Below are 11,742 nucleotides of genomic sequence, written 5' to 3'. Positions count from 1 at the left end.
TGTAATTAAAAACAAGGGCATCCCATCTCCAGTTAATAAAGTGGTCATGTCTAAGGGAAAAAAAATCCCTTAGGTTCTTAAAAAGTGGTTATTATCAATCACGTTAATTAAAGTGAGAAATAAGGTGTAAGATTTCCCGTGGAGGAGAGCTGTTTAGCGGAGGTTTGACGATTGAGCACTTAGAATTCGGGTAAGCAACTTTTCCCTTGTTAGATTTATGATCTATTCTTCCTATTAGAAAATATAATTTGGAAAATATGACTCTTTCACATATATAATTAAAATACAACTATGAAGCATTTTTTTTTAAGGGAAGTCCTGATGGTGACCTCATAGAGTAAATTTGCAGACAAGCCATTACCCTATTTGTAGAGAAGACACAAAGCCAGCAGTTACCTTAAGAAAACCCAAAAAAAACGAATTCCAAAGCAATAAAAACAAGTGAAACCAGTATATCAACACAGCACACAATTCTTTGGCAGTATCACACAAATCGTTGATTGAAGTCAGAACTTTTATACAGTTCTCTAATTCTCAGACCCGGTTGCCGGTCTTTGAAAACTAACTAAATAAAATGCCACATCTGCAACGAATTCAGTAATTCCAGGAAATTAAATTCAGAATAAACCTTGCAGACAGCTCTGAACTGTTACACTTAAGCATAGATGGGTATCAACTGCTGTGAGTCTCGATCCAAGTACACGGAAACGCACACGCACAAAAATAATCTGTGGAGCTCAGTACTGCTTCAGACAGGCCTAGCATCCTTACAGAGAATCCATATTCACCCATGAGAAACCAAGAAAAGACATCAATCCGATGATGAGGAAATGATCTTCCAGGAACTCAGGGGTGGGCCGCCCCTCACCTGGATGGACATCGCGAAGAAATCAAATTCTATAGGGGGAACACCAGAAAGCCAGAGAACGTGGAATACTGCCAGCCTCCGACCAAGTTACCTTTCTCCAGTTTTAGGTAAACCTTATCCTCTTTATCCAGGTAGAGCAGGACCCCATTTGTGGCAGCCTCACGTGTAACGTCTTTATCCCCAGCGAAGGCAGATATTACTGGTTTTCCATTTAACATCAGGTTAACCTACAAGGAAAAAAAAAAAACACTGAAAATCTCTCTCTAAAGTCAAAACAAATGAATGAATAAAACAAAACAGAAACAGACTCACAGTTACAGAGAACTAGGGTTACCAGTGAGGGGAGGGAAGTGGGAGAGGAAGGTAGGGGTAGGGAATTAAGAAGTAAAAACCATTATGTATCAAATAAATAGGCTACAAGGATATATTGCACAGCACAGGGAAATACAGACATTATTTTATAATAGCTTTAAATGGAATATAATCTATAAAAATGTTGACTCACTATGTTGTACACCTGAAACTAATATTGTGGATGAAAGAAAGAAAAGAAAAAGAAAGAAAGAAAGAAAAGAAAGGAAGGAGAAAAGAAAGAAGGAAAGAGAGAAAGAAAAAGAAGAAAGGAAGTCAAAGCATCTGTGAGGGGCAGGGGGTAAAAAATAATGTCTAAAATGACCAACCCAGTAAAATAACTGATGTTCAGTAAATATATCCCTTTCCTTTCAAATTAGCAGATAGTGGTGGCTAGGCTTAGTATGATCTTACCGAGCTGATCTTTTTTAATTAAAAAAAAATTTTTTTTTAATTTCTCCCATAGAAATTTCCTTAAATGCTCACAGAAGAATACCATCCATGGAGAGCAACCTAGCCATGTGAAAACTGGCTTCCCTTCAGCACATAACTTAAGCCTACTATTGAATACTTTATTTACCTCTCGTATTCAGTAGCAAGTTTTTGGCAATGACGCGAGCCTGTGGCTTCCCAGTACATTAGCAAAAAGAGCCCCAGTGCCCTTTGCTCTGAGAAACCCAGGTACAGCAAGGTTCTACTAACATCCTTGCAGGTTTACTGTACCGCTGAGACATGCAGAGGGCTAAAAATCAGTTGAAATTATGGAATACGTGTGTTGTGATTTCTTCATTTTCCCTGATAAGAAATGTGTATTAAAAATAATAATCACCACTGCCACTGAAGATTTTAATGATGGATAATTACCACAGAATCAAATCTAATTTATTCCCTTCTCTCCATACTACAATTTTGATTATACTGTGTTAAACATTACAAAAATTTCTAAATGTTGGGGCTTGGGAAAAGCTTTTCCATGGAAGTAAATTTGTTTACTAAATATTCATTTCTTTTATGTTAAAAATAATATTGAATAAATTCAATCTGAGGCCTATCAATTTATCCATTCACTAGGATATGTAAAAGTAGTAGATGAGTGTGTAATCTATCATTCACATGGACATAGTATACAATACAAACATTGAACATATGATAAAAAGTTATCCTAGAATTCCATAGACATGTATTGGTGTTATTGGGTGCTGGCATATTAGAATACTATAGGAACTAGCTTCATCATTGTCCTTGAGTGTAAACTCAAGCCCGTTCCTTAGAAAGCACAACACAAAATATATTAACTGTGAAACTGCAATTGTTAAGAATCCACCAACATCAGAGTAACTGAGGATAAACTACTTAGAGGATAAGCACAGCACATCGTTTCTTTAAAAGTATATTGAATAATTGTTCCTTCATAGATTTATTCTCAGTCGTTAACTGTAGCTCATAATTTTAACGATGACAGCAAATTTGTTTTAATTATTTGGTAGTTACTTGTAAAGCTCTGATAGTCTTACTAGTTTTTTTCTTACAAATTCAGGTAATTTTTGCACATGCGTTAAAAGCAACCAAGATCTTATAAAGAGATTTGTGTCACTGAATTTTTACTAAGCAATATTTTTTAAGTGACATTGTTATTAAGGTAATAAGTTCAATTGCTTATTCTTCTATATGCTTCTTGTCACATGCCTTAGTAGATGTTATTGGAAATTAACTGTTTTAAAAATAAACTACTATAAAGATGGTTGTTTATTTTTACAATGAAAACACATCTTTGGATAAATACTTAAATACATAACCCACTGCTGATAAACACTGTCGCTTGAGGGTACAGAGGGAACAGGTCGAAAGACATACCTGGATTGTTTGGCTCTGGTAGACTTTAATTACGTGAAAACTGAAACTGTAAATTCCTTTCCTTGGTGCTACAAAGACAGACTCCAGGGTGAAAAAATTACCCACATTTACTAGGATCTACAAATAAAAAGAATAAACAACAGTCAATTATTACAATATTCTCTTCTGTAAGTAAAATAAGTTTTCCTCCTTCCTTTTTCTTTTCCTTTCTTTTTTCTTTCTTTCTTAAGAAAGAAAACTAACTTTTAAAACCATAGAAAATAAAACATTGAGTTCTATTCCTTCTTTCTTTAGTGACTTGGAAAACGGATTTGTATATTGGAAGGTTCTTCTGTCTTTTAAATGGTATAAGAAAAAATAAAGTGACAGCTTTGTAGTCATGCCTCAATTCCAGCAAGGCCCAATGGCTCTGGAAACATCTAGAAACATGTGAGGGCTTATAAATATTAGCTTTACCTTGAGAGTCAAATAAAAGGCTTCTGCCACATATTTACGCGCCCACCCTCTACGAGCCTTCACAGTGTCCAGAGGTGACGTGTCCAAGCCAGCCAATTGGGATCCATGGGCTCTCTGCAGTCATTCCCCGACACACCACACAGAGGCCTGGACACTCCCTCCACCGTGTGACATAATCCATGACAATGAACAGTTGGTACACAGAGTGAGCTGAATGCCCAGCCCTCCTCTGAGGCTCCGCCAAACCTCTGCTAAGCCCCACGGCCATTTGTTTCATTCCTATGCCATCCAAGCCTTAATTATAATATTTTGGCAATGACTCAGCCTTTGCAGGCTGCCAAAGCGTAGAGACTGTGAAACAGGTGGCCTTCTTGTGTTCCTCCCACTGTTATCCGTCATCCATTCCCTTATCAATCACCTGCTCTTCATTTAAAGTTCAAGGGGCAAAAACGAAGAGTGAAATAAAGCACTGGTTCCCAAGAAAACAACAGTGCATTCTGTATTCTGAGATGTTCGGCCTGATTCTACTGGTTATGAAATTAGCTCTGAATTTCAATAAGTGACCTCATAAGCTAAATGTCACATAGGTATGACCCTTCCTATGAAGAAGAGCAGGAGAATGTATGTGTGTGTGTGTATGGCAGGGGCGGAGGGCAGGATATAACTAGGGTTTCTTCCATTTCTCTCCAGAAAATAAATCTATAAGTGGCATTCAAAAAAATCAGATGTCCTTATAAAGATACATTTCCCCTATATCAATGGCAATCTGCTACTATCTCTTTTAAACACTACATTCATGCTAATATTAAGCCCTTTGCATAATTCCCTAAAGACATACTATTGCCTGTGAGCAATGCACCAGAATTATAGTGATGGTCAGGTAGATGTACCAGGCTCAACCCCCAAATTAAAATGTATGTTTGTGTATCATTTTATTCTGAGATTACACCTTTTTCCAAGTAAGCATCAGATTTCTTTCTCTGACCCGATGATCAATGGTCTTTCAACAACAAATCACAAGCTATGCAATAATTCCTAACAGAGATTTTACAAAGATTTGTTTAAGCACATTTAAAATAATTTGAGGTACTTAGCAGGGACTTCCTGAATCAGATACAAGTAGCATAATTCATTAGCAATAATGGAACGGGCTGATTAGTGTTGACTACACGTAAGGCTGGATGTTGACTCTACATTGTAATTAGAGCATCCAGGCACATCGAGATTTATAACTAAATGTGTCTTGTTGTCTCTAAGATGCATGGGCACCCGGAACAGAAGAACAAACCCTTCTCCTCTTCTAACTGACAGAAAGGTCACTGAAAAGAATGCACTGTACAGAGGATAGTGCTATGTCCACAGCATTTAATTAATGCATTGACATACAAACCAGGGGTCCTGCTAGACTTCATTTCCATTAAGATGGAAAATAGTGCACCAAAACCCCAAAGGGGCTGCTTAGTTCTTTTAAAATGATGGCCATTCAACAGGAAGCCCCAGAGAGGCATTCTCTGTCTTTGGCCAGCTGGAGAGTATATTACTTAGGAACAATTAAGTAAGGAATAGAAATGTCACCTCATCCCTTCCCTGGCACGTCCTGCAGCACCACTTAACCTGTGCTCTTGCCCATGCGGCACACAACTGTGAACTACACATACGGCTTTGGAATTTAAAAGACTCTGGGTGCTGTTGACGTTGAAATGATACCCCTGGAGTCTGATTTCAGTTTTAAGACTCCTTGCTAAGCTGATATCCTGGGGTTTCTCATCAGCCAAACCCCAGAGCTCCAGATCGCTAAAAAAAAAAAAAGCCACAGCTTTCATCAGTTCCTCCCCCACCCCCTATCCTCAGCCCCCAAGTCTGTCTTTCCCCACTAATTTGCATGTCTCTGGAAGGACCGGAGCAGGGGAAGGGAGAATGGGTCCCCAGCGCTTCCCTACGGGAGCTCAGTGCAGCTGCCTGATTCCTTTTCCTCTCCTTCTCTCAACTTTTCTCCAAGTAGCAGAGAAGGGCTTTCAGCTACAGCGGTACCTGCAGTGTATATGGGGATCCTGGCGGCGGAAAGGTGGGCGAGATGAGACCGGGGCCACAGCTTCCCACACTCTCCAGCCACCCGCGAGATCTCTGCAGAGATCTCTTTGGGGAGCCCCCGGAGCTCTCTTTGGGGAGACGCTTCTCCACCTGGGAGAAACAAATCACTTATCCAGCATCAGAGAGAGTACTGTGCCCGAGAACGGCCTCGGCGGCACCCGCAGAGGAGTCTGAGCCAGGGGGCCGAGCTCTGGCCAAGAGATGGCGAGGTCCAGGGACCAGGATCCTGCCAGCTCCTATGGACCTGTTGCTGTTAAACTTGTGCTGAGCTCTCGACGCCCGGCCCTACACGCCCGGCCTCTCTCCCACCACCCCAGCAGCTCTTCCGGAGGCCAAGAGGGAATGGGGGCGGGGTGGCGGCGGGAGAAACATCAGAAGTTTCAGACCAAGACCTTTGGGGAGGCGAGTGCCGAAACGATCCCCCAAATCGCAATCAGAGCAGCTGAACCCGGGTCTGAGCTGCCTGGGCATCGCCCCTCCCGCCACCGGACTCCTGACACCCCGCGTCCCTCGGGGTCTGACCTGATCGAAGTAAATGATGCGCGTCTTGTTGCTCATCTCCGACGGCTCGTGGTTGGTGCTCCGCACCGCCGAGAAGGCGACCTTGGAGTTAGCCGCCCGGACCGAGATCCCCAGAGGGGAGGAAGAGGAGCCCTTGGAGTCCGTGGCCGGGTTCGAGTCGCACACCACGAGGCACTTGCCTTCCAGCACGATGGGCTCCGTGTCGTTCTGCGCCCAGACGGGCAGCCCGGGCAGAGTGAGGGCCAGCAGCACAGCCGGCACCACGGACAGCGCCCGGCCCCCGGAGCCCATGGTGAGCCTCGTGGCCAGCCGGCTGGCGCTTCCGCTCGCCCGCGTCGCCTCCTACCCCGGGACCCCGGAGCTCGGGAAGATGCCCGTGGCTAGATCGACAGCGCTGCGGGAACGGCGGCGGCGGCGCGCACACCTCCAATCCTGTGGTTTGAAGTCAAAGTCTCCCCTCGCGCTCTCTCGCTGGCTCTGCTACCTTTGTCCTTTAAGGAGCTCATGCAGAACCCCCTATACCCCACCCTCCTCCGCCCAAGAATCAGCCCTGCCTGGGGCCCCTGCACCCACCCTTGTTCCTAGACATCTAAAAGTCACCAAACCCTCACATTCACACCTCAAAGAGGAAAACGATAAATTCTCACCCCAAACCCAAGCACCCCCGGGTGAACCACGAAGCAGGAAAAACGAAGGGGACTCAGAGAAGCCACGGGGACGGTGGATGCCGAGCGGTGCCGGTGTCGGTCCAGTACGTGTCTGGCTCGCGGCAGGGACGAATTACAGAAGCAGAAGGTGTTTCCCGGATTGGGGAGAACGCGAGGCTGTGTTCACGGCCAGGTCTCCGGCGACTCTCAATTTCGCTTAGCCAAAAATTCCCCAAAGCTTGGTGTCTCTCGGAAGTCGGCAGCTACGCATTGGCTAGCCGGGTCCCCAGCACGGAAAGCACGAATTCGCGGGACCAGTTCTCAGGTGCAGGGCGGCTCGGCCGGCGGGGTCCTCTCCTGCCTCGGCCGCACGCCCGGAGTCCCTGCGCACAACTTTCTCTGTCCTCGCGCAGCCGGGAGAGCGCGAGGCGGGCACACGCGCGCTATTTATAGGAGCGCACGTCCGGCTGGGGTTGGCTTCTAGCTCAACCCGCCGGCTCCCGGGAAAGGGGAAGAAGGAGTCCGGTGACCCCAACTGAGCAGCTCCTGCCTGGCGCTTAACGCACCCCGGGGCAAGCGGGGCGCACAGCACTGCTGGCTGCCAAGGTCTGAGGCCACCCAGCTCCGGGGAGCGCGCAGCAGCGAGACTGCACCCAGGGAGAGGCGCCCACCGCCCTGCGCCTGCCCCAGCTCCGCGCCTGCTCGCTCCCTCCTCGGTCTGGGCCGGCGGAGGGGGCTGAGGCTCCCCTCGCCCCTCCCGAGCACCGGACTCCGCCGCCGAGCGCCTTCCGAGCGGAGCGCGTAGCTGCCAGCCCCGGCTGCGAAGCTGGATGGGCGGCAGCGGCCTCGCGCGGCGCGCTGCTTGGCACCTGGGGACCCACGCCGCCGTCCCGACCGCGCCTGGCGCAGAGCCTGCCTCCCCAAGCCCTGGGGCCTGGCGAGCTCCGGGAAGCCTTGGGACGGACCAAAGCCGCTGGGGGCCGCTGGGAGGAGGTGCCTGAGGCCTTTCGCTCCGGGAAGCGGAGCCTCAAAAGCTTCAGGGCGCGCCTTCCCACCCACACCGCGAATCCACCCCAGGCAAGGCCAGAAAAAGAGAGAGGGAGTTAACGCAGCAAGAATCAGTCCTCCGGAACCTTCCCCCTAAAAAAAGCCAACCCCCTCTTGAGAATACCGCACCTTTCTCCTCTTGATGTGCCCCGCCCTCCCCCCGTGCCACCCCATTGCCACCTTGGCCTCTGATTGGCAAGGTTTATCTTCCTCTTCCGCAGCCATCACTGGGAGGGAAAGGCTTGTCTCTGTGACGGGCTGCGTGAACTTGGCCAAGTCACTTACCCTTTCTGAGAGGGAGGGACTCCACTAATTAAGGTCCCATCCGCCCGCTGGTTCTATGATGCTTTGGAGTCAGGTCACTCCCTTCCCAAATTCCTTTTAGTGTCCCAGCTGCCAGAGGACAGGCCCCACATCTTTAATCAAAACAGCATCCCCATCAGCCATTCGGAGCTCCTAGAAATGTACTAATTATTCACTGAGGGGGTGTTTATTGAGCAGTGTCTCCCGGATAGATGGCTTTCTAGTCCTTCCTGAAAGAAGAACAGCCTCCTTAGCATGGATTCAAGTCCCTCCACAACAGAAGCCAGACCTGCATCTCCAGGCTTGTCCCCTCATAAGGCCCTTCCAGAGGGCTGGGTGTGGAGCCATAAGCATTGCACTGCAGCTCCAATTGTTAAAATAGTAAATACTCCTACTGGTTGGTATTTCCCTAGCCCTTAGCTCCCTATAATCTTGCAACTAAAGAGTTGGTGCCTGGAGCCAAAGGGGCCTCCAGATTCTCCTCCAATGGGGCATCAGTTCTGATTGGCAGGTGCTCCTGCTGTGCTATTTGTAACAATGTTGAATGTCACTAATCTAAGCTACAACCAAAAAGAGTGAACTGGTGCCTTCTGAAAACGGCCACCATTTCCCCCACCCCAAGACTAGGGTAGCTTTTCTTTTTTTTTTTTTAAACATCTTTATTGGAGTATAATTGCTTTACAATGGTGTGTTAGTTTCTGCTTTATAACAAAGTGAATCAGTTATACATATACATATGTTCCCATATCTCTTCCCTCTTGCATCTCCCTCCCTCCCACCCTCCCTATCCCACCCCTCTAGGTGGTCACAAAGCACCGAGCTGATCTCCCTGTGCTATGCGGTTGCTTCCCACTAGGGTAGCTTTTCACCTGAACCCTTGCTGCACTCTGTAACTCTCTCCCGGCTTCTACCACAGTCTGCCTGGACAGCAGCTGAGATTTCTTCTCGTTTGATGCTGCCTTTGGAGGACAGGGGCTGGATCTAATTTGGTTCCCGGTTTGCGTAAGTAATTTGCCTTCCTTGTCCAAAACAGCTGTTTAGTAACTAAGACCTGGGCTGTTCAATTTCAGGCTGGAAGGAGTTTGAGAAAAAAGCTCTGTTGACTACAGAATTGTTAAATTGTCAATAAGTTGTCTTACCTACCAACCCCAATATATTCTCTCTGTGTCCTTTTCTTCTCTAGGCATTTTTCTTTCTGCAAGAACTCAGATTTAAAGAAACTTCTTCCCTCCCTCCTCTTTTCCTCTCCAAAAGTACTCATTTCCTAGCCCCCTAATCCAGCAGAGTGACCATATTAGGGACTCAGTAATTGATTGTGAAATGACTGGCTGCTCCAGATAGAATGTCAGTATCAGTCATTCACCTTATAGTATAAACTGGTTTAAATAAATCTCTCTCGGTAAAATTTAAATTCAGGCCTCCTGGGTAACTGGAGATGAAAGTCTTGGCTCCTTACTAAAAGGTGTTCCCCTATTCAGGGTGTTCTAAAGATGTGGAACACCACATTTTCTTTTGACTCCCACTGAGATAAGCTATCCGATATTGTAAAGCACAGGGTCCTGTCTCCCTTTCCCACCATGGGTGATTGAACAAGGATAGCCCTTGTATTCTAGGGCTGTCAATCCATTTGATGCCAGAGATCCGTGACTTACATGTCCTGACTCAGCCAGATAAGGTGGGGCTGCTAGATTTTCTCTCTCTAGGATCTGAATGGGACACTGAGATGGCTTCCAGTAAGCCCTGGGTCCTGCAGAGGAGAGGTCTATAGTCTCCTGAACTGGCCGTCTAAGGGCCATGTGCAAGTTTAAGCAGAGGAGCATGTTGGAAGAAAGAGGAGGACTGACCACACTTGTAGACTGGGGCCGATTCTCTGCACTTCTGAGAAATGGAAGGGGTGAGGGAGTGAATAGTAAATCTCCAGCTTGTTAACTCCTACTCACAAGACATCCAGCAACCTTGAGTTTGAGAGCCTCCTGCATCCTTGTAATAAAACTGATTTCACTTGAGCTAGTTTTAGTAACCTACTACTGTTCCTTGCCATCCAGAATCCTCGTTAGAATAATGTCCCAGAAATCATACAACATAAGCCCATGCATGTCCTGCCAAAAGACATTAACAAATCCAATCCCCTGCCTGTGGGAAATGGTTTCCTAACATTCTGGGAAAGGAAGCATCACCTGCTCCCCAGCCCTACTGCAGCCCCAGCATCCCCAGGAGGAAAGAAACAGGATCAAGTCCAAGTTTCACTCCAGCCACAACACAGATCTCTCTCTCTCTCTCTCTCTCTCTCCCCCTCCCTCCGTCCCTCTCTCCCTCCCTCCCTCCCTCTCCCTCCCTCCCTTCCTTCCTTCCTTCCTCCTCCCTCCCTCTCTCTCTCTGTCTCTCTTTCTTTCTTTCCTTCTTCCTTTCTTTCTCTCTTTCTTTCTTTTTGAAGACGTACTATTTTAAAAACCTAGTTGTGATTGTGACCCAAATGTTTCACTTTCCTGAGATTCCCAGATTGCATTTGCTGCTAGGAGTTTTTTTGCTAGATCTTTAGCAATTTCATTTCTCTGTGCTTGTGCTCAACTTAAAGTAAATTAGTAGAAGTAAATTAAAATCTGAACTGGTCTTGCATAGGAAAGCAATACTCCTGTGGTAACATTCCATTGTATTTACATACCTCATCTTCTTTACCCATTCATCCATCCATTCACGGACATTTAGGTTGCTGCCATGTCTTGGCTATTGTGAATAGCAGCACTATGAACATTGGGGTGCCTGTATCTTTTCGAATTAGAGTTTTCATCTTTTCCGGATATATGTCCAGAAGTGGGATTGCTGGATCGTATGGTAACTTTATTTTTAGTTTTTTAAGGAACCTCCACACTGCTTTCCATAGTGGATGCACCAATTTACATTCCCACCAATAGTGTAGGAGGGTTCCCTTTTCTCCATATCCTCGCCAGCATTTCTTATTTGTAGACTTTTTGACGATGGCCTTTCTGACTGGTGTGCAGTGATACCTCATTGTAGTTTTGATTTGCATTTCTCTAATAATTAGCGATATTGAGCATCTATTCATGTGCCTATTGCCCATCTGTTTGTCTTCTTTGTAGAAATGTCTATTTAGGTCTTCTGCCCATCTTTTGATTAAGTTGTTTGTTATTTTTGATAGGGGGCGTGAAACGTTTCATCCATGCTTAGGTCCAAGAAAGGGAGGCCAAGGAGGCAATAGGGATTTACTGGAAGGACCGTATCTCACAGAGTCCAAGGGCAAAACTGACCCTTGGGAATGTAATGAAGCCTTGTGGATAACCCAAAATGTTGCCTTTCCTCTATCTATCTATCTATCTCCATCTCTCTATCTTTCTCTCTCTTTGGCACATCTGCATTATTCTTTTGCTCACTGCAATCTAGCCTTCTCTGAAGCCTACATGATAGACGGTGGCAACTGACACTCCCAAATTTTACACATAACAGATCCACCACCCAGAGGATGCCCCCAAATCCCAGGGAAGAGACTCACTGCCCCATCTGGGATCACATGTCCGCCCCTCGCAGTGCACCCACAATGATTCCCACAACTAGGTATGTGGAAAATTGGAGCAGGGTCCAGAGGAG

General features: G+C 46.2%; 1 protein-coding gene across 1 annotated transcript; it reads right to left on the bottom strand.

Moving 5' to 3' along the window:
- Nucleotides 1-897: 897 nt before the first annotated feature.
- Nucleotides 898-6,433, bottom strand: CBLN4 (cerebellin 4 precursor). Its single transcript, XM_061209180.1, has 3 exons — nucleotides 6,143-6,433; nucleotides 3,074-3,190; nucleotides 898-1,095 (listed from the first exon to the last, which is right to left on the bottom strand). Exons 1-3 carry the CDS (start codon nucleotides 6,431-6,433, stop codon nucleotides 898-900), a joined length of 606 nt encoding a protein of 201 aa, XP_061065163.1.
- Nucleotides 6,434-11,742: the final 5,309 nt, after the last annotated feature.

This window comes from Eubalaena glacialis, chromosome 13 (assembly GCF_028564815.1).
Source record: "Eubalaena glacialis isolate mEubGla1 chromosome 13, mEubGla1.1.hap2.+ XY, whole genome shotgun sequence".
Taxonomy (NCBI): Eukaryota; Metazoa; Chordata; class Mammalia; order Artiodactyla; family Balaenidae; genus Eubalaena; species Eubalaena glacialis.
The sequence above is the reverse complement of the archived record's forward strand: the minus strand, read 5'-3'. Positions and strand labels throughout refer to the sequence as shown.